This window comes from Coregonus lavaretus (assembly GCF_964263955.1).
Source record: "Coregonus lavaretus genome assembly, chromosome: 19".
In the NCBI taxonomy this organism is placed as follows: Eukaryota; Metazoa; Chordata; class Actinopteri; order Salmoniformes; family Salmonidae; genus Coregonus; species Coregonus lavaretus.
Genome location: NC_140006.1, coordinates 48,630,319 through 48,655,634, shown reverse-complemented (window position 1 = coordinate 48,655,634; position 25,316 = coordinate 48,630,319). Strand labels below are relative to the sequence as shown.

The 25,316-nt window shown below is 47.3% G+C and overlaps 1 protein-coding gene across 2 annotated transcripts in view; it reads right to left on the bottom strand.

Annotated features, from left to right (window-relative positions):
• LOC311146611 (macrophage mannose receptor 1-like) overlaps positions 1–23,206 on the bottom strand; it is a gene marked incomplete at its 3' end in the record, with an annotated part of 67,788 nt that extends 44,582 nt beyond the window's left edge. For both annotated transcript variants that reach the window (XM_084183140.1, XM_084183141.1), the window contains exons 1-9: positions 23,133–23,206; positions 10,968–11,303; positions 9,321–9,494; positions 8,723–8,878; positions 8,004–8,117; positions 7,198–7,335; positions 6,425–6,601; positions 6,164–6,306; positions 53–166 (exon numbers count right to left, since the gene is read on the bottom strand). In XM_084183140.1, the coding sequence (XP_084039266.1) occupies positions 53–166; positions 6,164–6,306; positions 6,425–6,601; positions 7,198–7,335; positions 8,004–8,117; positions 8,723–8,878; positions 9,321–9,494; positions 10,968–11,303; positions 23,133–23,205 (1,425 nt within the window). In that variant the 5' untranslated portion in view covers position 23,206. The remainder of the gene's footprint in view (positions 1–52; positions 167–6,163; positions 6,307–6,424; positions 6,602–7,197; positions 7,336–8,003; positions 8,118–8,722; positions 8,879–9,320; positions 9,495–10,967; positions 11,304–23,132) is intronic.
• Positions 23,207–25,316: the final 2,110 nt, after the last annotated feature.

The window sequence follows — 25,316 nt, the reverse complement described above, 5'->3', positions numbered from 1 at the left end:
AGAGAGCGTCAGCGCTGTAGAGCACGAGCTCTGACCCTGTCAGTCCACTCACCAGTTTGCAGCCTGGGTTCGTGTTCACCTGGTCCCCTGAGGGTTGGGAGGAAGACTTCTTCATACAGATGAAGCCGTGCTGGTTCTCACACACCTGGGTAGCCCACCTGCCCTGCTGCAAGACAGACACAGTCACACAGGACACCGTCAGGGAGGGTGGTGGTTGTGAATGGGTGGTTAGAGTTAGGGTTAGGGGCAGGGTTAGGGGGTGTTAGGGTTAGGGGGTGTTAGGGTTAGGGGGTGTTAGGGTTAGGGGGTGTTAGGGTCAGGGGGTGTTAGGGTTAGGGGGTGTTAGGGTTAGGGGGTGTTAGGGTTAGGGGGTGTTAGGGTTAGGGTTAGGGGGTGTTAGGGTTAGGGGGTGTTAGGGTTAGGGGGTGTTAGGGTTAGGGGGTGTTAGGGTCAGGGGGTGTTAGGGTCAGGGGGTGTTAGGGTTAGGGGGTGTTAGGGTTAGGGGGTGTTAGGGTCAGGGGGTGTTAGGGTTAGGGGGTGTTAGGGTTAGGGGGTGTTAGGGTTAGGGGCAGGGTTAGGGGGTGTTAGGGTTAGGGGGTGTTAGGGTTAGGGGGTGTTAGGGTTAGGGGGTGTTAGGGTTAGGGCCAGGGTTAGGGTTAGGGGGTGTTAGGGTTAGGGGGTGTTAGGGTTAGGGGGTGTTAGGGTTAGGGGGTGTTAGGGTTAGGGCCAGGGTTAGGGGGTGTTAGGGTTAGGGGGTGTTAGGGTTAGGGGGTGTTAGGGTTAGGGGGTGTTAGGGTTAGGGGGTGTTAGGGTTAGGGCCAGGGTTAGGGGGTGTTAGGGTTAGGGGGTGTTAGGGTTAGGGGGTGTTAGGGTTAGGGGGTGTTAGGGTTAGGGGCAGGGTTAGGGGGTGTTAGGGTTAGGGCCAGGGTTAGGGGGTGTTAGGGTTAGGGGGTGTTAGGGGGTGTTAGGGATAGGGGGTGTTAGGGTTAGGGGGTGTTAGGGTTAGGGCCAGGGTTAGGGGGTGTTAGGGTTAGGGGGTGTTAGGGTTAGGGGGTGTTAGGGTTAGGGGGTGTTAGGGTTAGGGGCAGGGTTAGGGGGTGTTAGGGTTAGGGGGTGTTAGGGTTAGGGGGTGTTAGGGTTAGGGGGTGTTAGGGTTAGGGCCAGGGTTAGGGGGTGTTAGGGTTAGGGGGTGTTAGGGTTAGGGGGTGTTAGGGTTAGGGGGTGTTAGGGTTAGGGCCAGGGTTAGGGGGTGTTAGGGTTAGGGGGTGTTAGGGTTAGAGGGTGTTAGGGTTAGGGCCAGGGTTAGGGGGTGTTAGGGTTAGGGGGTGTTAGGGTTAGGGGGTGTTAGGGTTAGGGGGTGTTAGGGTTAGGGGGTGTTAGGGTTAGGGCCATGGTTAGGGGGTGTTAGGGTTAGGGGGTGTTAGGGTTAGGGCCAGGGTTAGGGGGTGTTAGGGTTAGGGGGTGTTAGGGTTAGGGGGTGTTAGGGTTAGGGGGTGTTAGGGTTAGGGGGTGGTAGGGTTAGGGGGTGGTAGGGTTAGGGGGTTAGGGTTAGGGGGTGTTAGGGTTAGGGGGTGTTAGGGTTAGGGGGTGTTAGGGTTAGGGGGTGTTAGGGTTAGGGGGTGTAAGGGTTAGGGGGTGTTAGGGTTAGGGGGTGTTAGGGTTAGGGGGTGTTAGGGTTAGGGGGTATTAGGTTTAGGGCCAGGGTTAGGGGGTGTTAGGGTTAGGGGGTGTTAGGGTTAGGGGGTGTTAGGGTTAGGGGGTGTTAGGGTTAGGGCCAGGGTTAGGGGGTGTTAGGTTTAGAGGGTGTTAGGTTTGGGGGTGTTAGGGTTAGGGGGTGTTAGGGTTAGGGCCAGGGTTAGGGGGTGTTAGGGTTAGGGGGTGTTAGGGTTAGGGGGTGTTAGGGGGTGTTAGGGTCAGGGGGTGTTAGGGTTAGGGGGTGTTAGGGTTAGGGGGTGTTAGGGTTAGGGGCAGGGTTAGGGGGTGTTAGGGTTAGGGGGTGTTAGGGTTAGGGCCAGGGTTAGGGGGTGTTAGGGTTAGGGGGTGTTAGGGTTAGGGGGTGTTAGGGTTAGAGGGTGTTAGGGTTAGGGCCAGGGTTAGGGGGTGTTAGGGTTAGGGGGTGTTAGGGTTAGGGGGTGTTAGGGTTAGGGGGTGTTAGGGTTAGGGCCATGGTTAGGGGGTGTTAGGGTTAGGGGGTGTTAGGGTTAGGGCCAGGGTTAGGGGGTGTTAGGGTTAGGGGGTGTTAGGGTTAGGGGGTGTTAGGGTTAGGGGGTGTTAGGGTTAGGGGGTGGTAGGGTTAGGGGGTGGTAGGGTTAGGGGGTTAGGGTTAGGGGGTGTTAGGGTTAGGGGGTGTTAGGGTTAGGGGGTGTTAGGGTTAGGGGGTGTTAGGGTTAGGGGGTGTAAGGGTTAGGGGGTGTTAGGGTTAGGGGGTGTTAGGGTTAGGGGGTGTTAGGGTTAGGGGGTGTTAGGTTTAGGGCCAGGGTTAGGGGGTGTTAGGGTTAGGGGGTGTTAGGGTTAGGGGGTGTTAGGGTTAGGGGGTGTTAGGGTTAGGGGGTGTTAGGGTTAGGGCCAGGGTTAGGGGGTGTTAGGTTTAGAGGGTGTTAGGTTTGGGGGTGTTAGGGTTAGGGGGTGTTAGGGTTAGGGCCAGGGTTAGGGGGTGTTAGGGTTAGGGGGTGTTAGGGTTAGGGGGTGTTAGGGGGTGTTAGGGTCAGGGGGTGTTAGGGTTAGGGGGTGTTAGGGTTAGGGGGTGTTAGGGTTAGGGGCAGGGTTAGGGGGTGTTAGGGTTAGGGGGTGTTAGGGTTAGGGGCAGGGTTAGGGGGTGTTAGGGTTAGGGGGTGTTAGGGTTAGGGGGTGTTAGGGTTAGGGGGTGTTAGGGTTAGGGGGTGTTAGGGTTAGGGGGTGTTAGGGTTAGGGGGTGTTAGGGTTAGGGCCAGGGTTAGGGGGTGTTAGGGTTAGGGGGTGGGTTAGGGGGTGTTAGGGAGTGTTAGGGTTAGGGGGTGTTAGGGTTAGGGGGTGTTAGGGTTAGGGGGTGTTAGGGTTAGGGGCAGGGTTAGGGGGTGTTAGGGTTAGGGTTAGGGTTAGGGGGTGTTAGGGTTAGGGGGTGTTAGGGTTAGGGGCAGGGTTAGGGGGTGTTAGGGTTAGGGGGTGTTAGGGTTAGGGGGTGTTAGGGTTAGGGGGTGTTAGGGTTAGGGCCAGGGTTAGGGTTAGGGGCAGGGTTAGGGAGTGTTAGGGTTAGGGGGTGTTAGGGTTAGGGGGTGTTAGGGTTAGGGGGTGTTAGGGTTAGGGGGTGTTAGGGTTAGGGGGTGTTAGGGTTAGGGGGTGTTAGGGTTAGGGGGTGTTAGCGTTAGGGGGTGTTAGCGTTAGGGGGTGTTAGGGTTAGGGGGTGTTAGGGTTAGGGGGTGTTAGGGTTAGGGGTTTTTAGGGTTAGGGGGTGTTAGGGTTAGGGGGTGTTAGGGTTAGGGGGTGTTAGGGTTAGGGCCAGGGTTAGGGGGTGTTAGGGTTAGGGGGTGTTAGGGTTAGGGGGTGTTAGGGTTAGGGGGTGTTAGGGTTAGGGGGTGTTAGGGTTAGGGGTTGTTAGGGTTAGGGGGTGTTAGGGTTAGGGGGTGTTAGGGTTAGGGCCAGGGTTAGGGGGTGTTAGGGTTAGGGGGTGTTAGGGTTAGGGCCAGGGTTAGGGGGTGTTAGGGTTAGGGGGTGTTAGGGTTAGGGTTAGAGGGTGTTAGGTTTGGGGGTGTTAGGGTTAGGGGGTGTTAGGGTTAGGGTTAGGGTTAGGGGGTGTTAGGGTTAGGGGGTGGTAGGGTTAGGGCCAGGGTTAGGGTTAGGGGCAGGGTTAGGGGGTGTTAGGGTTAGGGTTAGGGTTAGGGGGTGTTAGGGTTAGGGGGTGTTAGGGTTAGGGGGTGTTAGGGTTAGGGTTAGGGTTAGGGGGTGTTAGGGTTAGGGGGTGGTAGGGTTAGGGCCAGGGTTAGGGTTAGGGGCAGGGTTAGGGCGTGTTAGGGTTAGGGGGTGTTAGGGTTAGGGGGTGTTAGGGTTAGAGGGTGTTAGGGTTAGGGGGTGTTAGGGTTAGGGGGTGTTAGGGTTAGGGGGTGGTAGGGTTAGGGGGTGGTAGGGTTAGGGGGTGTTAGGGTTAGGGTTAGGGTTAGGGGGTGTTAGGGTTAGGGGGTGTTGGGGTTAGGGGGTGTTAGGGTTGGGGAGTGTTAAAGTTAGGGGGTGTTAGGGTTAGGGGGTGTTAGGGTTAGGGGGTGTTAGGGTTAGGGGGTGGTAGGGTTAGGGGGTGTTAGGGTTAGGGGGTGTTAGGGTTAGGGTTAGGGTTAGGGGGTGTTAGGGTTAGGGGGTGTTAGGGTTAGGGGGTGTTAGGGTTAGTGGGTGTTAAGGTTAGTGGGTGTTAGGGTCAGGGGGTGTTAGGGTTAGGGGGTGTTAGGGTTAGGGTTAGGGGGTGTTAGGGTTAGGGCCAGGGTTAGGGGGTGTTAGGGTTAGGGGGTGTTAGGGTTAGGGGGTGTTAGGGTTAGGGGGTGTTAGGGTTTGGGTTAGGGGGTGTTAGGGTTAGGGCCAGGGTTAGGGGGTGTTAGGGTTAGGGGGTGTTAGGTTTAGGGGGTGTTAGGGTTAGGGGTTAGGGGGTGTTAGGGTTAGAGGGTGTTAGGGTTAGGGGGTGTTAGGGTTAGGGGGTGTTAGGGTTAGGGGTGTTAGGGTTAGGGGGTGTTAGGGTTAGGGGGTGTTAGGGTTAGGGGGTGTTAGGGTTAGGGGCAGGGTTAGGGGGTGTTAGGGGGTGTTAGGGGGTGTTAGGGGGTGTTAGGGGGTGTTAGGGGGTGGTAGGGGGTGTTAGGGGGTGTTAGGGGGTGTTAGGGTTAGGGGGTGTTAGGGTTAGGGGGTGTTAGGGTTAGGGCCAGGGTTAGGGGGTGTTAGGGTTAGGGGGTGTTAGGGTTAGGGTTAGGGTTAGGGGGTGTTAGGGTTAGGGGGTGTTAGGGTTAGGGGGTGTTAGGGTTAGGGGTTAGGGGGTTATAGGGTTAGGGGGTGTTAGGGTTAGGGGGTGTTAGGGTTAGGGGGTGTTAGGGTTAGGGGCAGGGTTAGGGGGTGTTAGGGGGTGTTAGGGTTAGGGGTTAGGGGGTTATAGGGTTAGAGGGTGTTAGGGTTAGGGGGTGAAGGGTTAGGGGGTGTTAGGGTTAGGGGGTGTTAGGGTTAGGGGGTTTTAGGGTTAGGGGCAGGGTTAGGGGGTGTTAGGGGGTTTTAGGGTTAGGCCCAGGGTTAGGGGGTGTTAGGGTTAGGGGGTGTTAGGGTTAGGGGTGTTAGGGTTAGGGGGTGTTAGGGTTAGGGGGTGGTAGGGTTAGGGGGTGTTAGGGTTAGGGCCAGGGTTAGGGGGTGTTAGGGTTAGGGGGTGTTAGGGTTAGGGCGTGTTAGGGTTAGGGGGTGTTAGGGTTAGGGGGTGTTAGGGTTAGGGGGTGTTAGGGGGTGTTAGGGTTAGGGGGTGTTAGGGTTAGGGGGTGTTAGGAATAGGGGGTGTTAGGGTTAGGGGGTGTTAGGGTTAGGGGGTGTTAGGGTTAGGGGGTGTTAGGGTTAGGGCCAGGGTTAGGGGGTGTTAGGGGGTGTTAGGGTTAGGGGGTGTTAGGGTTAGGGGGTGTTAGGGTTAGGGCCAGGGTTAGGGGGTGTTAGGGTTAGGGGGTGTTAGGGTTAGGGGGTGTTAGGGTTAGGGGGTGTTAGGGTTAGGGGGTGTTAGGGTTAGGGGCAGGGTTAGGGGCAGGGTTAGGGGGTGTTAGGGTTAGGGGGTGTTAGGGTTAGGGGGTGTTAGGGTTAGGGGGTGTTAGGGTTAGGGGGTGTTAGGGTTAGGGGGTGTTAGGGTTAGGGGGTGTTTGGGTTAGGGGGTGTTAGGGTTAGAGGGTGTTAGGGTTAGGGGGTGTTAGGGTTAGGGCCAGGGTTAGGGGGTGTTAGGGTTAGGGGGTGTTAGGGTTAGGGCCAGGGTTAGGGCCAGGGTTAGGGCCAGGGTTAGGGCCAGGGTTAGGGCCAGGGTTAGGGCCAGGGTTAGGGGGTGTTAGGGTTAGGGCCAGGGTTAGGGCCAGGGTTAGGGCCAGGTTTAGTGGGTGTTAGGGTTAGGGCCAGGGTTAGGGCCAGGGTTAGGGCCAGGGTTAGGGTTAGGGGCAGTCTGGAGGGGGGTGATGGTACAGGGGGGTGCATACCATACCTCTCCCCTGACCAGGACACAGTTGCCCTCCCTTAGCATGGCTTCCTCCCACCTGGTGTAGGTGACAGGGGATTGGTCGCTCCACTCAAACAGTAGTGGCGTCTTGACGTCGTTCATCCCGATCCACAGCTCGTCAGCGGCCGCTGGGACAGAGGAGAGGAGAGGAGGGGAGGGGAGGTGGGAAGAGGAGAGGTGAGTTGGAGTTACCCTTTTCACTCACTGTCTAACGTGCGAACTCTAGCGTATCAGTGTTTCACTGACCATATCCCAGCTGTGACATCACAAAGCTGTGCTGCTCGATGTTGTGGATGCTGGCCAGGTCGCCTCCGTCCTTGCGACATTCCATCTGAGCCTCTGTCCAGGTCTTCTTAGTGCGCTGGAGGCGGTAGCACCTGGCAGCGTAGGGAATCCACGGACCGGAGCATGAACCTGCCTCTTCTGATGATCACAAACACATGGAAACACATTTAAGAATACTGTGCTACAACAAATACACCTGCCCATACTAAACCAAATCAAATCATAAAGAACTGAACTGGACTAGACTGGACTGAAATGGACTGAACAGAATCAAAACGAACTGGACTGGATTGAAATGGACTGGACTAGACTAGACTGGACTAGACTAAAATGGACTGGACTAGTCTGAAATGAATTGAGCAGAGTAGAATGGAGTGTTGGATCTGGCTGAACAGGGGCTGTAGGTGGGTCTTTCTGACAGACGTACCTGGCTGAACAGGGGCTGTAGGTGGGTCTTTCTGACAGACGTACCTGGCTGAACAGGGGCTGTAGGTGGGTCTTTCTGACAGACGTACCTGGCTGAACAGGGGCTGTAGGTGGGTCTTTCTGACAGACGTACCTGGCTGAACAGGGGCTGTAGGTGGGTCTTTCTGACAGACGTACCTGGCTGAACAGGGACTCTAGGTGGGCTTTCTGACAGACGTACCTGGCTGAACAGGGACTCTAGGTGGGTCTTTCTGACAGACGTACCTGGCTGAACAGGGGCTGTAGGTGGGTCTTTCTGACAGACGTACCTGGCTGAACAGGGGCTGTAGGTGGGTCTTTCTGACAGACGTAGCCTAGTGACTTGGAGCACAGGGAGCTCTGCCAGTAGGACTGCTGAGCCGGGTTGACCAGTCCACAGATCTGACCAGGATCAGGGAGAGGGTGACCTACAGACAAACAACAACAACAGATATATCACTACATCTGAAGACTAACAACAGATATATCACTACATCTGAAGACTAACAACAGATATATCACTACATCTGAAGACTAACAACAGATAGATCACTACATCTGAAGACTAACAACAGATATATCACTACATCTGAAGACTAACAACAGATATATCACTACATCTGAAGACTAACAACAGATAGATCACTACATCTGAAGACTAACAACAGATATATCACTACATCTGAAGACTAACAACAGATATATCACTACATCTGAAGACTAACAACAGATATATCACTACATCTGAAGACTAACAACAGATATATCACTACATCTGAAGACTAACAACAGATATCACTACATCTGAAGACTAACAACAGATATATCACTACATCTGAAGACTAACAACAGATATATCACTACATCTGAAGACTAACAACAGATATATCACTACATCTGAAGACTAACAACAACAAGAATCGTAACATTAACAAATGCTTAATGTTCTCACCAGAGTCCCATAAAATGTAAAGTCTCATTGTGACGTCCCATCTAATCTGTGTCCAAAATGGTGCACCCTATTCCCTATATAGTGCAACAGACCCTGGTCAAAGTAGTGCACCGTAAAGGGAACAGTGAAAAGGTGAGAACTCACCCGAGTCCCAGCGGAAGTAGCGGAGGGGCTTTCCACTGCTCCACTGCCACCCACTGTCCTGCTCCAGAGCGTTCAGCCCCGTCCACAGCGGCACATGCTCTCTACCAACCAGGCCTGTGTGTAAGACAGAGAAGGAGAGAAAGTTGCATGTGACATAAATAGTACATGAACAGTACACTAATAAACACAGTAGTACATGATATTATGTGGAAGGAAGTGTGTATATACTGGGCTGTAAGAAGACTGCTGTGCAGATTTGAATAGCAGTAGTGCTTTAGAACGGTGGACGTCTCTAACTCCAGTAGTGCTTTAGAACGGTGGACGTCTCTAACTCCAGTAGTGCTTTAGAACGGTGGACGTCTCTAACTCCAGTAGTGTTTAGAATGGTGGACGTCTCTAACTCCAGTAGTGCTTTAGAACGGTGGACGTCTCTAACTCCAGTAGTGTTTAGAACGGTGGACGTCTCTAACTCCAGTAGTGTTTAGAATGGTGGACGTCTCTAACTCCAGTAGTGCTTTAGAATGGTGGACGTCTCTAACTCCAGTCCTAATGGACAGAATGTCTGCAGGTTTTCGCTCCTTCCTTCTACTTGATTGATTCGTTAAGCTAGGTCTTGAATTGAAAGGAAATAAAAACCAGCAGACAACTCGGCCCTCCAGGGTTGGAGTTTGACACGCCTGATGTATGTGAATGTGAGCATGGCCACCAGGTGGCACTACCTGATAAGTAGCTCTGCTCGTGGGGTGCGGTGATTGAGGCCAAGTCTGCTCCCTGCTGTTGGCAGCTGGTCCGAGCCTGGTGCCAGGTCAGGGCAGAGCGGAGGTTCACCTGGTAGAATGCACCTGTGACTGGGTTCTTATGCCAATGCTCCATAGCTATAGGATGAGGGATGAGGGATGAGGGAGAGAGAGAGAGAGAGAGACAGAGACAGAGACAGAGACAGAGAGAGAGAGAGAGAGAGAGAGAGAGAGAGAGAGAGAGAGAGAGAGAGACAGAGAGACAGAGAGACAGAGAGAGAGAGAGAGAGAGAGAGAGAGAGAGAGAGAGAGAGAGAGAGAGAGAGAGAGAGAGAGAGAGACAGAGACAGAGACAGAGACAGAGACAGAGACAGAGAGAGAGAGAGAGAGACAGAGAGAGAGAGAGAGAGAGAGAGAGAGAGACAGAGAGACAGAGAGACAGAGAGAGAGAGAGAGAGAGAGAGAGAGAGAGAGAGAGAGAGAGAGAGAGAGAGAGAGAGAGAGAGAGAGAGAGAGAAAAATAGTAGCATCTAACAGGTGCGTATATTGACACACAGTAAGTAACAGATGTAATACTCACATTTGGATGGACAGTAGCCCCACAGTTCATTGTCTTGGTAGTTTGTTTCGGTGGCACACCAGAGGCGTCCAACAGAGGAGTCCATCAAGGTACAGTCTCCGTACCATTGGTCTTTGTACAGGAAGGGAAACTGACAGGGATGCCCAAATGCGTTTCCTTCGATGGTAAAGAGTTCTGAAGGAAACAGGGACAGGGGTTACTGTGAGTGTGTGTGAGTGTGTGAGTGTGTGTGTGTGTGTGTATGTGGTTAAGTGCTCAGTGTGACGTAGGTTTCAGCCCCAAGGGTTTTACTGCCCCTCTGCCTCTCTGCCCCTCTGCCTCCCTGCCTCCCTGCCCCTCTGCCTCCCTGCCCCTCTGCCCCTCTGCCCCCCTGCCTCCCTGCCCCCCTGCCCCTCTGCCCCCCTGCCTCCCTGCCCCCCTGCCTCTCTGCCTCCCTGCCCCTCTGCCTCTCTGCCCCTCTGCCCCCCTGCCTCCCTGCCCCCCTGCCTCTCTGCCTCCCTGCCCCTCTGCCTCTCTGCCCCTCTGCCCCTCTGCCCCTCTGCCCCTCTGCCTCCCTGCCCCTCTGCCCCTCGGCCTCCCTGCCCCTCTGCCTCCCTGCCCCTCTGCCCCTCGGCCTCCCTGCCCCCCTGCCTCCCTGCCCCTCTGCCCCTCGGCCTCCCTGCCCCTCTGCCCCCCTGCCTCCCTGCCCCTCTGCCCCTCGGCCTCCCTGCCCCTCTGCCCCCCTGCCTCCCTGCCCCCCTGCCCCCCTGCCTCCCTGCCTCCCTGCCCCTCGGCCTCCCTGCCCCTCTGCCCCCCTGCGTGACCTTGTTGGTGAATATGGCCTCCTATTTGAACACTATTATGGGACACTGTCTGTGAGTGCGTGTCCCTCTTTCTCTTTGTGTGTGTGTCCCTGTGTGTGTGTGTGTGTGTGTGTGTTACTGTACGTTGTGGATTCTCAGGGGAAAATATGTAGGTTGTTTTTTTTTCAATCAAATGTACTGTCAAATGTAGTTATGTGTAACCTGCAGTCGTTAAAATGTACTATCTAAGTGATTACTTTCCCCGTGTTAGGGATGCAAACAATCACAGCGCCAGATCAGCTGTTGCTAATGTGTGCTTATACAGGTTCAGGGGTAATGCTGGGAAAGGTATTATCACGTATACTGGAGCCTCAGAGTGGAATGAGCTGCCTCTGCCCAGAAAAACGACGTCCTCTCTGGGCAGCTTAAAAAGTAAAAACCTGTTTGATGTCTTCTGTGCCCATATGAATGACCCCTACGATGTAACTGCAATGATGAGATAGATGTTCTTCTTCTTCGTTTTTTGTTTTATAATCTGGTTGTCATACTGTGTTCCATCTTGCCAGCCATCTTGTCTCCAGAGGACCACCATGGAAAGAAGTCCCAGACTGTAATGTGTGTTTTCCTCCATGATTTTACTCATGTGCATGTACGGCTTTTTCAAGTTTTATGTGTGCTTGATTTTTTTTAATGGTTGAATTATTAAACAAACAAAAAAACTAAACTACTGTCAGATGTAGTTATGTGAGCAATCGGGGGAGAAGGGCCTTGGTCAGGGAGTTATATGTAACCTGCCTTTAACCTTGCTTCTTGTGAAATGTGTTGAGACTTTGTGTAAAATCCTAATAAATGAGAAATCCCGTACCTCTGTGGGTCCTTGAGCAGGGGCCGTCCGTTGTACCGAAGACGATCCAGCGACTCCGAGGCCCCATGTCTCTGGACAGCACCCGATCATTGTTGTCGTTGATGTGGAGGTACAGAGTCTGTCCTTTCAGATTGAGCAGTGTGTGGTTACTACACTCCCACTGCTGGAGGTGGCTATTCTCATCACAGTCAGAAAACACCAGGGTACTACCCTCTTTCTTCCCAGAGACCCCAGCACACTTCCTAATGCTGGGGTAGTAGAGACGTCCCCCTGACACCCAGCGTGCCAGACCCTGTTTAATGCCACTGGCTGCATTGAAGAGAATGAAGGGACCGTCTACAAAGGAAAATTACAAAAACAAAATCACTAACCAGCACTGACATAACAGGCAAACATTTTAACTTTAATTGAACCCTCTTTCAGAAGTGCTTTTTAACTGTCATAGGGCTACATAACCCTGTCATAGGGCGACATAACACTGACATAGGGCTACATAACCCTGTCATAGGGCCACATAACACTGTCATAGGGCTACATAACCCTGTTATAGGGCTACATAACCCTGTTATAGGGCTAGATAACCCTGTTTTAGGGCTACATAACCCTGTCATAAGGCTACATAACCCTGTTATAGGGCTACATAACCCTGTTATAGGGCTACATAACACTGTCATAGGGCTAAATACCCCTGTTATAGGGCTACATAAATCCTCTTAAGGCCAGGCAACACACCCTCATAAGGAATTGTTTTCCCTTAATCATTTCAAAATCAACTTTTACCGGTTCAATGTAAACACAAATATAACACTTCTTCACATTTTACTATACATGCTATTAACATACAGTACCAGTCAAAGTTTGGACACGCCTACTCATTCCAGGGTTTTTCTTATTTTACTGTTTTCTACATTGTAGAATAATAGAGAAGACATCAAAACTATGAAGTAACACATGTGGAATCATGAAGTAACCATTTTTTTTTTTTTTTTATCTAAATATATTTTATATTTAAGTTTCTTCAAAGTAGCCACCTTTGCCTTGATGACAGCTTTGTACACTCTTGGCATTCTCTCAACCAGCTTCATGAGGTAGTCACCTGGAATGTATTTCAATTAACAGGTGTGCCTTCTTAAAAGTTAATTTGTGGAATTTATTTCCTTCTTAATGCGTTTGAGCCAATCAGTTGTGTTGTGTAACGGTAGGGGGGTATACAGAAGATAGCCCTATTTGGTAAAAGACCAAGTCCATATTATGGCAAGAACAGCTCAAATAAGCAAAGAGAAACGACAGTCCATCATTACTTTAACATGAAGGTCAGTCAATACGGAAATGTCAAGAACTTTGAACGTTTCTTCAAGTGCAGTCGCAAAAACCATCAAGTGCTGTGATGAAACTGGCTCTGATGAGGACCACCACAGGAAAGGAAGACCCAGAGTTACCTCTGCTGAAGAGGATAAGTTCATTAGAGTTACCAGCCTCAGAAATAGCAGCCCAAATAAATACTTCACAGAGTTCAAGTCACAGACACTCAACATCAACTGTTCAGAGGAGACTGTGTGAATCAGGCCTACATGGTCAAATTGCTGCAAAGAAACCACTACTAAAGGACACCAATAAGAAGAAGAGACATGCTTGGGACAAGAAACATGAACAATGGACATTAGACCGGTGGAAATTTGTCCATTGGTCTGGAGTCTAAATTTGAGATTTTTGGTTCCAACCGCCATGTCTTTGTGAGACGCGGTGTGGGTGAACAGATGATCTCCGCATGTGTAGTTCCCACCATAAAGCATGGAGGAGGAGGTGTTATGGTGTGGGGGTGCTTTGCTGGTGACACCGTCTGTGATTTATTTAGAATTCAAGGCACACTTAACCGGCATGGCTACCAGAGTATTCTGCAGCGATACACCATCCCATCTGGTTTGGGCTTAGTGGGACTATCATTTGTTTTTCAACAGGACAATGACCCAACACACCTCCAGGCTGTGTAAGGGTTTTTTTTACCAAGAAGGGGAGTGATGGAGTGCTGCATCAGATGACCTGGCCTCCACAATCCCCCGACCTCAACCCAGTTGAGATGGTTTGGGATGAGTCGGACGGCAGAGTGAAGGAAAAGCAGTGCTCAGCATATGTGGGAACTCCTTCAAGACTGTTGGAAAAGCATTCCAGGTGAAGCTGGTTGAGAGAATGCCAAGAGTGTGCAAAGCTGTCATCAAGGCAAAAGGGTGGCTATTTGAAGAATCTCAAATATTACATTTACATCATTTAGCAGACGCTCTTATTCAGAGTGACTTACAAATTGGTGCATTCACCTTATGATAGCCAGTGGGATAACCACTTTACAATATAATTATTTGTGTATTTTTTGTATGTTATATCTTTTTTTGGGGGGGGGGGGGGGCAAGGGGGGTAGAAGGATTACTTTATCCTATCCCAGGTATTCCTTAAAGAGGTGGGGTTTCAAGTGTCTCCGGAAGGTTTTTGATTTGTTTAACACTTTTCTGGTTACTACATGATTTCTTCACTATAGAAAATATTAAAATAAATTAAAACCCTTGAATGAGTAGGTGTGTCCAAACGTTTGACTGGTAATGTATGCAAATTAGGTGATCTCAATAAATTGTGCATATTTGGATATCGCGCAAATCGATTTTTTTTTTTTTTTTTTTTGGACACTGGATGAAGTCAGACTAAATATTTTGGTTTCATTTTTTAAGACATTCAAGGACCGGACTTGTCCAGAGCAGATTGTAGATGAATACTTTTTGTCATCTTTTTACCTGTAAAATACTAAAAACGTACGTAAAATTCATTTTTTTTCCAAAGGAAGTTATCTAGACTAAATCATTGACAATGTCAACAATTCCCTCTGTGTCACGCCCTGACTCAGGGGACTCTTATATGTTTTGTTTGTATATATTCTATGTTGTATATCTAGCATGTGTGGATTTATGTTGGCCGGTGAGGTTCCCAATCAGAGGCAGCTGTCGCTCGTTGTCTCTGATTGGGGACCATACTTAAGCAGCCTATTGGCACAGTCTAGTTGTGGGATCTTGTTCCGGATAAGGTATGTTGTGTGTGCTACCTTGGACTTCACGTTTCGTTTCCTTTGTTGTTTTGTCGTGTGTTTAACAGTTAAAATAAACATGTACGCATATCAAGCTGCGCCTTGGTCTGACCCGTCATTAAATGAATGTGACACTCTGGGCAAGTATGGAGAATATACAGCGCCTTCGGAAAGCCTGGACTTTCCACATTTTGTTGTGTTAGATCAGTGACACAAAATGTACATTTAATACATTTTAAATGTCAGTTGAAGTCGGAAGTTTACAAACACTTTGGTTGGAGTCATTAAAACTCGTTTTTCAATCACTCCACAAATTTCTTTTTGCTTGACATCATGGGAAAATCAAAAGAAATCAGCCAAGACCTCGTTCATCTGTACAAACAATAGTACGCAAGTATAAACACCATGGGACCACGCAGCCGTCATACCGCTCAGGAAGGAGACGCGTTCTGTCTCCTAGAGATGAACGTACTTTGGTAAGAAAAATGCAAATCAATCCCAGAACAACAGCAAAGGACCTTGTGAAGATGCTGGAGGAAACAGGTACCAAAGTATCTATATCCACAGTAAAACGAGTCCTATATCGACATAACCTGAAAGGCCACTCAGCAAGGAAGAAGCCACTGCTTCAAAACCGCCATAAAAAAGCCAGACTACGGTTTGCAACTGCACATGGGGACAAAGATCGTACTTTTTGGAGAAATGTCCTCTGGTCTGATTAAACAAAAATAGAACTGTTTGGCCATAATGACCATTGTTTATGTTTGGAGGAAAAAGGGGTTGCTTTGCAAGCCGAAGAACACCATCCCAACCATGAAGCACGGGGGTGGCAGCATCATGCTGTGGGGGTGCTTTGCTGCAGGAGGGTCTGGTGAACTTCACAAAATAGATGGCATCATGAGGAAGGAAAATTATGTGGATATATTGAAGCAACATCTCAAGACATCAGTCAGGAAGTTAAAGCTTGGTCGCAAATGGGTCTTCAAAATGGACAATGACCCCAAGCATACTTCCAAAGTTGTGGCAAAATGGCTTAAGGACAACAAAGTCAAGGTATTGGAGTGGCCATCACAAAGCCCTGACCTCAATCCTATAGAACATTTGTGGGCAGAACTGAAAAAGCGTGTGCGAGCAAGGAGGCCTACAAACCTGACTCAGTTACACCAGCTCTGTCAGGAGGAAAGGGCCAAAATTCACCCAACTTATTGTGGGAAGCTTGTGGAAGGCTACCCGAATCGTTTGACCCAAGTTAAATAATTTAAAGGCAATGCTACCAAATACTAATTAAGCGTATGTAAACTTCTGACCCACTGGGAATGTGATGAAATAAATAAAAGCTGAAATAAATCACTCTCTACTATTATTCTGACATTTCACATTCTTTTTTTTTTCTGGGGGAATGGATCAGCTTAATATTGCAGATAGATTGTATCTTCTATCAATGTAATTGTCTGCATCACTTCCAATCCCCCATGTTTAAAAAAATATATATATATACTCCCCTTTATTACTTTTCAACCCCACCATCCTTTCCCTAAATTAGTGAACAACAATGCCCAGGCCTCTACTTCCGGTCTATACTTACTATCTACACCTTATGGACAGAGTTAATTTTACAATAATTCTATATATATATATAAATATATATATATATATACACAGTGAGGGGAAAAAAGTATTTGATCCCCTACTGATTTTGTACGTTTGCCCACTGACAAAGACATGATCAGTCTATAATTTTAATGGTAGGTTTATTTGAACAGTGAGAGACAGAATATCAACAGAAAAATCCAGAAAAACGCATGTCAAAAATGTTATGAATTGATTTGCATTTTAATTAGGGAAATAAGTATTTGACCCCTCTGCAAAACATGACTTAGTACTTGGTGGCAAAACCCTTGTTGTCAATTACAGAGGTCAGACTTTTCTTGTAGTTGGCCACCAGGTTTTCACACATCTCAGGAGGGATTTTGTCCCATTGCTCTTTGCAGATCTTCTCCAAGTCATTAAGGTTTCGAGCATGACATTTGGCAACTCGAACCTTCAGCTCCCTCCACAGATTTTCTATGGGATTAAGGTCTGGAGACTGGCTAGGCCACTCCAGGACCTTAATGTGCTTCTTCTTGAGCCTCTCCTTTGTTGCCTTGGCCGTGTGTTTTGGGTCATTGTCATGCTGGAATACCCATCCATGACCCATTTTCAATGCCCTGGCTGAGGGAAGGAAGTTCTCACCCAAGATTTGACGGTACATGGCGCCGTCCATCGTCCCTTTGATGCGGTGAAGTTGTCCTGTCCCTATGACCCCAAAAGCATAATGTTTCCACCTCCATGTTTGATGGTGGGGATGGTGTTCTTGGGGTCATAGGCAGCATTCCTTCTCCTCCAAACACGGCGAGTTGAGTTGATGCCAAAGAGCTCCATTTTGGTCTCATCTGACCACAACACTTTTACCCAGTTCTCCTCTGAATCATTCAGATGTTCATTGGCAAACTTCAGATGGGCCTGTATATGTGCTTTCTTGAGCAGGGGGACCTTGCGGGCGCTGCAGGATTTCAGTCCTTCACAGCGTAGTGTGTTATCAATTGTTTTCTTGGTGACTATGGTCCCAGCTGCCTTGAGATCATTGACAAGATCCTCCCGTGTAGTTCTGGGCTGATTCCTCACCATTCTCATGATCATTGCAACTCCACGAGGTGAGATCTTGCATGGAGCCCCAGGCTGAGGGAGATTGACAGTTATTTTGTGTTTCTTCCATTTGCGAATAATCGCACCAACGGTTGTCACCTTCTCACTAAGCTGCTTGGCGATGGTCTTGTAGCCCATTCCAGCCTTGTGTAGGTCTAAAATCTTGTCCCTGACATCCTTGGAGAGCTCTTTGGTCTTGGCCATGGTGGAGAGTTTGGAATCGGATTGATTGATTGCTTCTGTGGACAGGTGTCTTTTATACAGGTAACAAGCTGATATTAGGAGCACTCCCTTTAAGAATGTGCTCCTAATCTCAGCTCGTTACCTGTAGAAAAGACACCTGGGAGCCAGAAATCTTTCTGATTGAGAGGGGGTCAAATACTTATTTCCCTCATTAAAATGCAAATCAATTTATAACATTTTTGACATGCGTTTTTCTGGATTTTTTTGTTGTTATTCTGTCTCTCACTGTTCAAATAAACCTACCATTAAAATTATAGACTGATAATTTCTTTGTCAGTGGGCAAACGTACAAAATCAGCAGGGGATCAAATACTTTTTTCCCTCACTGTATATATACAGTGGGGGAAAAAAGTATTTAGTCAGCCACCAATTGTGCAAGTTCTCCCACTTAAAAAGATGAGAGAGGCCTGTAATTTTCATCATAGGTACACATCAACTATGACAGACAAATTGAGAAAAAAAAATCCAGAAAATCACATTGTAGGATTTTTAATGATTTTATTTGCAAATTATGGTGGAAAATAAGTATTTGGTCACCTACAAACAAGCAAGATTTCTGGCTCTCACAGACCTGTAACTTCTTCTTTAAGAGGCTCCTCTGTCCTCCACTCGTTACCTGTATTAATGGCACCTGTTTGAACTTGTTATCAGTATAAAAGACAACTGTCCACAACCTCAAACAGTCACACTCCAAACTCCACTATGGCCAAGACCAAAGAGCTGTCAAAGGACACCAGAAACACAATTGTAGACCTGCACCAGGCTGGGAAGACTGAATCTGCAATAGGTAAGCAGCTTGGTTTGAAGAAATCAACTGTGGGAGCAATTATTAGGAAATGGAAGACATACAAGACCACTGATAATCTCCCTCGATCTGGGAGATCCAAGATCTCACCCCGTGGGGTCAAAATGATCACAAGAACAGTGAGCAAAAATCCCAGAACCACACGGGGGGACCTAGTGAATGACCTGCAGAGAGCTGGGACCAAAGTAACAAAGCCTACCATCAGTAACACACTACGCCGCCAGGGACTCAAATCCTGCAGTGCCAGATGTGTCCCCCTGCTTAAGCCAGTACATGTCCAGGCCCGTCTGAAGTTTGCTAGAGTGCATTTGGATGATCCAGAAGAGGATTGGGAGAATGTCATATGGTCAGATGAAACCAAAATAGAACTTTTTGGTAAAAACTCAACTCGTCGTGTTTGGAGGACAAAGAATGCTGAGTTGCATCCAAAGAACACCATACCTACTGTGAAGCATGGGGGTGGAAACATCATGCTTTGGGGCTGTTTTTCTGCAAAGGGACCAGGACGACTGATCCGTGTAAAGGAAAGAATGAATGGGGCCATGTATCGTGAGATTTTGAGTGAAAACCTCCTTCCATCAGCAAGGGCATTGAAGATGAAACGTGGCTGGGTCTTTCAGCATGACAATGATCCCAAACACACCGCCCGGGCAACGAAGGAGTGGCTTCGTAAAAAGCATTTCAAGGTCCTGGAGTGGCCTAGCCAGTCTCCAGATCTCAACCCCATAGAAAATCTTTGGAGGGAGTTGAAAGTACGTGTTGCCCAGCGACAGCCCCAAACCATCACTGCTCTAGAGGAGATCTGCATGGAGGAATGGGCCAAAATACCAGCAACAGTGTGTGAAAACCTTGTGAAGACTTACAGAAAACGTTTGACCTGTGTCATTGCCAAGAAAGGGTATATAACAAAGTATTGAGAAACTTTTGTTATTGACCAAATACATATTTTCCACCATAATTTGCAAATAATTCATTAAAAATCCTACAATGTGATTTTCTGGAGAAAGAAAATCTCATTTTGTCTGTCATAGTTGACGTGTACCTATGATGAAAATTGCTGGCCTCTCTCATCTTTTTAAGTGGGAGAACTTGCACAATTGGTGGCTGACTAAATACTTTTTTTCCCCCACTGTACGTTTCCTGTAGGTCTTGACCAGGTTTGCACACACTGCAGCAGGGATTTTGGCCCACTCCTCCATACTGACCTTCTCCAGATCCTTCAGGTTTCGGGGCTGTCGCTGGGCAATACGGACTTTCAACTCCCTCCAAAGATTTTATATTGGGTTCAGGTCTGGAGACTGGCTAGGTCACTCCAGGACCTTGAGATGCTTCTTACGGAGCCACTCCTTAGTTGCCCTGGCTGTGTGTTTCGGGTCGTTGTCATGCTGGAAGACCCAGCCACGACCCATCTTCAATGCTCTTACTGAGGGAAGGAGGTTGTTGGCCAAGATCTCGCGATACATGGCCCCATCCATCCTCCCCTCAATACGGTGCAGTCGTCCTGTCCCCTTTGCAGAAAAGCATCCCCAAAGAATGACGTTTCCACCTCCATGCTTCACGGTTGGGATGGTGTTCTTGGGGTTGTACTCATCCTTCTTCCTCCAAACACGGCGAGTGGAGTTTAGACCAAAAAGCTCTATTTTTGTCTCATCAGACCACATGGCCTTCTCCCATTCCTCCTCTGGATCATCCAGATGGTCATTGGCAAACTTCAGACGGGCCTGGACATGCGCTGGCTTGAGCAGGGGGACCTTGCGTGCGCTGCAGGATTTTAATCCATGACGGCATAGTGTGTTACTAATGGTTTTCTTTGAGACTGTAGTCCCAGCTCTCTTCAGGTCATTGACCAGGTCCTGCCGTGTAGTTCTGGGCTGATCCCTCACCTTCCTCATGATCATTGATGCCCCACGAGGTGAGATCTTGCATGGAGCCCCAGACCGAGGGTGATTGACCGTCATCTTGAACTTCTTCCATTTTCTAATAATTGCGCCAACAGTTGGTGCCTTCTCACCATGCTGCTTGCCTATTGTCCTGTAGCCCATCCCAGCCTTGTGCAGGTCTACAATTTTATCCCGGATGTCCTTACACAGCTCTCTGGTCTTGGCCATTGTGGAGAGGTTGGAGTCTGTTTGATTGAGTGTGGACAGGTGTCTTTTTACAGGTAACGAGTTCAAACAGGTGCAGTTAATACAGGTAATGAGTGGAGAACAGGAGGGCCTCTTAAAGAAGTTACAGGTCTGTGAGAGCCAGAAACCTTGCTTGTTTGTAGGTGACTAAATACTTATTTTCCACCATAATTTGCAAATAAATTCATAAAAAATCCTACAATGTGATTTTCTGGAGAAAAGAAATCTCATTTTGTCTGTCATAGTTGACGTGTACCTATGATGAAAATTACAGGCCTCTCTCATCTTTTTAAGTGGGAGAACTTGCACAATTGGTGGCTGACTAAATACTTTTTTCCCCCACTGTATGTCATGCAATAGAATGCAAATGAATTACTTAAAAATCATACAATGTGATTTTCTGGATTTTTGTTTTAGATTCCGTCTCTCACAGTTGAAGTGTACCTATGATAAAAATTACAGACCTCTACATGCTTTGTAAGTAGGAAAACCTGCAAAATCGGCAGTGTATGCACAAAAACAAACAATTTAGTCCAATCATGTTGCTAAGAATCATGTGGGTGTCCATGGGGCTGATTTCTGTGTATGTGTGTGTGTGTGTGTGTGTGTGTGTGTGTGTGTGTGTGTGTGTGTGTGTGTGTGTGTGTGCTTGCATGCGTGCGCAACAATGAACCAGCTAAGTTAGCTAGCTAACGTTAGTTAACATGAGCCTACTAGGTTACTTCTAGGCTACATATTGAACTTCAATCGTCTCAGGCCAGTGGCACAATATATTAATTTATGGTTAGATCAGAATCGCCGTCATAAACATTGCCTGGAGAGAGAATTAAGTCAAAACCACAAGTCCAAATCCCCATCCATGCCTTAGGAAAGGGCCGATTTAGCAAGCTAGCTACTGCAGGACAACAACACAAGCTGACCAGAAACAGACACGTTTTTCTGACAATGATGCCACTGAATGTTCCTGAGTGGCCTAGTTAGTTTTGACTTAAATCTATGGCAAGACTTGAAAATGGCTGTCTAGCAATGATCAACAACCAACTTGACAGAGCTTGAAGAATTTTCAAAATAATAAAATGGGCAGATATTGTACAATCCAGGTTTGCAAAGCTCTTAGAGATTTTGCAAACCTGCCAAAGGTAGTGAATACCTTCTGAAGGCACTAAGCTGAGAAAAAATGTGTTGACGTGTCGGAAGAGTCGGACTTTCAGGAAATGGTAGTTAAAGAAAAGTACACTGAATTTAGACTACCAACGCCTATTTAGACCCAATCACCAACTCTTCAAAGGAAGTTACAAAACATAGTCCCAGTTTGTAACACTCTCTAAGAAATGGGCTTTTAAATTACGCGTAATTGAAAATGATTGAGCTTTGAAATTATTGATGTGAGTCGGACCAACATTTTTGTGTACAGAGCGCTCTGTGAAACGGCGCAACATCATTTGCTGTGTGAAGGCTCCGGTTGTCCCGCTTCACATGCTGCTCTCTGAGACGCAGCATGTGAAATCTGACACCTCATTTGCATAGGGAGCGACACCTCACATTTTCTGGCCAATCCAGACAAAAGGATCGATTTCCTCTGCCTGTGTGATTGCAGCACTCATCTCGCCGTGATCTTCTCTAGCTCTCAGCATGAAAAAAATACAAAATAATTTTGTAGAACTGAAACAAGACCACTTTCTCTTGGTCACAGAGGGACTAAATCACTTTGTGCTTAAAAAGCTGAAGTTGTAATGAGTCAGCAGGCATTTGAATGGCGTCTCTGCATCACACAGAGGACGCTGGGCAGAAAATGCTCTGTTGTCAGTAATATGAAATGGTGCCAATTTTGTACTGTCACTAAATACGATCATATTTATTTTACAGTTACAAGAAATGTGAAATCTTATAGTAAGTCGTTTATAATTTGATTGTTACTATATTCAGAAAGCATTGCAATCGTGGTCCTCTGTAGCTCAGCTGATAGAGCACGGCGCTTGTAACGCCAGGGTAGTGGGTTCGATCCCCGGGACCACCCATACGTAAAAATGCATGCGCACATGACTGTAAGTGGCTTTGGATAAAAGCGTCTGCTAAATGGCATATTATTATTATTAATTCCTATTCCCCCCTCTTTTGTTGAACAGGAAAAAAATTATATATTATTTTTCATATTTTCATTACATTTATACTGTGTACTTGAGCTTGTGTCCTCAAAAGTGATTACACCTCAGCAATTTATTTTTGAAAATTCCAGAAACGTGAGATTGTAATCTTTCTGGCAGTATTACATATTACTAAGTATTGTTTATGGCCTTCTCATGATAAATAATTACTTTTGGGTATGCTTATTTAGGCGGAAATGTACCTTTTGACATTACATTTAACAGGATAACACTGTCATAGGGCTACATAACCCTGTCATAGGGCTACATAACCCTGTTATAGGGCTACATAACCCTGTCATAGGGCTACATAACCCTGTTATAGTGCTACATAACCCTGTCATAGGGCTACATAACCCTGTCATAGGGCTACATAACCCTGTTATAGGGCTACACTATACTGTCATAGGGCTACATAACACTAGCATAAGGATACGTAACACTGTCAAGGGCTACATAACACTGTTATAGGACTACATAACACTATCACATACATACAGGGCCCCATTGAAAAATGGACCTTGGTCTCAATTGGGATTCTGGATCAGCCAAATGGTTAGGCTAATAAGCTGCCAGGACAAGACAGAACAGGAGTTAGACCTAAAGAGCTGTCCTCTGCAGAGTAAACCAATAACCAATGAGATGGACAACATACCTGTTTCAGGTGTAAACCAATAACCAATGAGATGGACAACATACCTGTTTCAGGTGTAAACCAATAACCAATGAGATGGACAACATACCTGTTTCAGGTGTAAACCAATAACCAATGAGATGGACAACATACCTGTTTCAGGTGTAAACCAATAACCAATGAGATGGACAACATACCTGTTTCAGGTGTAAACCAATAACCAATGAGATGGACAACATACCTGTTTCAGGTGTAAACCAATAACCAATGAGATGGACAACATACCTGTTTCAGGTGTAAACCAATAACCAATGAGATGGACAACATACCTGTTTCAGGTGTAAACCAATAACCAATGAGATGGACAACATACCTGTTTCAGGTGTAAACCAATAACCAATGAGATGGACAACATACCTGTTTCAGGTGTAAACCAATAACCAATGAGATGGACAACATACCTGTTTCAGGAGCCTCCAGGGTGGTTTGAATGAAAAGCAACAGTACTGCTACTGTTATCATGATGGCTGTCATCTTCCCAGTAGGGTTGTGACTGACTGAGTGGTCTGTACGACTGGTTCTGCTATTTAATAGCCATGAAATACTCTGTCACATGGCATATTTCTTTCACTATCAACAGATGTCGTTGAGACATTTCAACACTAGTAACCTTTTCTTGTGAATGGGAGGGGCGCTGACACCCCCTCGATTAGCCTTCATGTACTCAATGTTCAAATAATAACTATGTCAGGGATACGATTAACAGAAAACACTATTGTGTAAAAAAAAAAAAATGACGTTCTGTGTATTTTACACTGACCACGAGTCATGAGACAATAGTCGAATGGCACCCTATTCCCTATATAGATCCCAATGGGCCCTGGTCTAAAGTAGTGCACTATATAGGGAATAGGGTGCCATTCTCTGTTCTAAAGTAGTGCACTATATAGGGAATAGGGTGCTATTCTCTGTTCTAAAGTAGTGCACTAAATAGGGAATAGGGTGCCATTCTCTGGTCTAAAGTAGTGCACTATATAGGGAATAGGGTGCTATTCTCTGTTCTAAAGTAGTGCACTATATAGGGAATAGGGTGCCATTCTCTGGTCTAAAGTAGTGCACTATATAGGGAATAGGGTGCCATTCTCTGGTCTAAAGTAGTGCACTATATATGGGATAGGGTGCCATTCTCTGGTCTAAAGTAGTGCACTATATAGGGAATAGGGTGCCATTCTCTGGTCTAAAGTAGTGCACTATATAGGGAATAGGGTGCCATTCTCTGTTCTAAAGTAGTGCACTATATAGGGAATAGGGTGCTATTCTCTGTTCTAAAGTAGTGCACTATATAGGGAATAGGGTGCCATTCTCTGGTCTAAAGTAGTGCACTATATAGGGAATAGGGTGCTATTCTCTGTTCTAAAGTAGTGCACTATATAGGGAATAGGGTGCCATTCTCTGGTCTAAAGTAGTGCACTATATAGGGAATAGGGTGCTATTCTCTGTTCTAAAGTAGTGCACTATATAGGGAATAGGGTGCCATTCTCTGGTCTAAAGTAGTGCACTATATAGGGAATAGGGTGCTATTCTCTGTTCTAAAGTAGTGCACTATATAGGGAATAGGGTGCTATTCTCTGTTCTAAAGAAGTGCACTATATAGGGAATAGGGTGCAATTCTCTGGTCTAAAGTAGTGCACTATATAGGGAATAGGGTGCCATTCTCTGGTCTAAAGTAGTGCACTATATAGGGACTAGGGTGCCATTCTCTGGTCTAAAGTAGTGCACTATATAGGGAATAGGGTGCCATTCTCTGGTCTAAAGTAGTGCACTATATAGGGACTAGGGTGCCATTCTCTGGTCTAAAGTAGTGCACTATATAGGGAATAGGGTGCCATTCTCTGGTCTAAAGTAGTGCACTATATAGGGAATAGGGTGCCATTCTCTGGTCTAAAGTAGTGCACTATATAGGGAATAGGGTGCCATTCTCTGGTCTAAAGTAGTGCACTATATAGGGACTAGGGTGCCATTCTCTGGTCTAAAGTAGTGCACTATATAGGGAATAGGGTCCCATTCTCTGGTCTAAAGTAGTGCACTATATAGGGACTAGGGTGCCATTCTCTGGTCTAAAGTAGTGCACTATATAGGGAATAGGGTCCCATTCTCTGGTCTAAAGTAGTGCACTATATAGGGAATAGGGTGCCATTTAGGACGTAATCACTAACCAATGTCTGTTCATCCCAACAGGTTAGATGGTTATTACAACAACGTAAAGTAGGCCTACGTGTCATCAATAAATGATTTGATTTGATCTCACTAGCTACAATGACCAACACAATCAAATCACATGTTATTTGTCGCAAGCGCCGAATACAACAGGTGTAGACCTTACAGTGAAATGCTTACTGACGAGCCCTTAACCAACAATGCAGTTTTATGAAAGAACACCAAAAAAATAACATTTCAAAAAAATAAAAGTGACAAATAATTAAAGAGCAGCAGTGAAATAACAGTAGGGAGGCTATATACAGGGGGTACCGGTACAGAGTCAATGGGAAATAACAGTAGGGAGGCTATATACAGGGGGGTACCGGTACAGAGTCAATGGGAAATAACAGTAGGGAGGCTATATACAGGGGGTACCGGTACAGAGT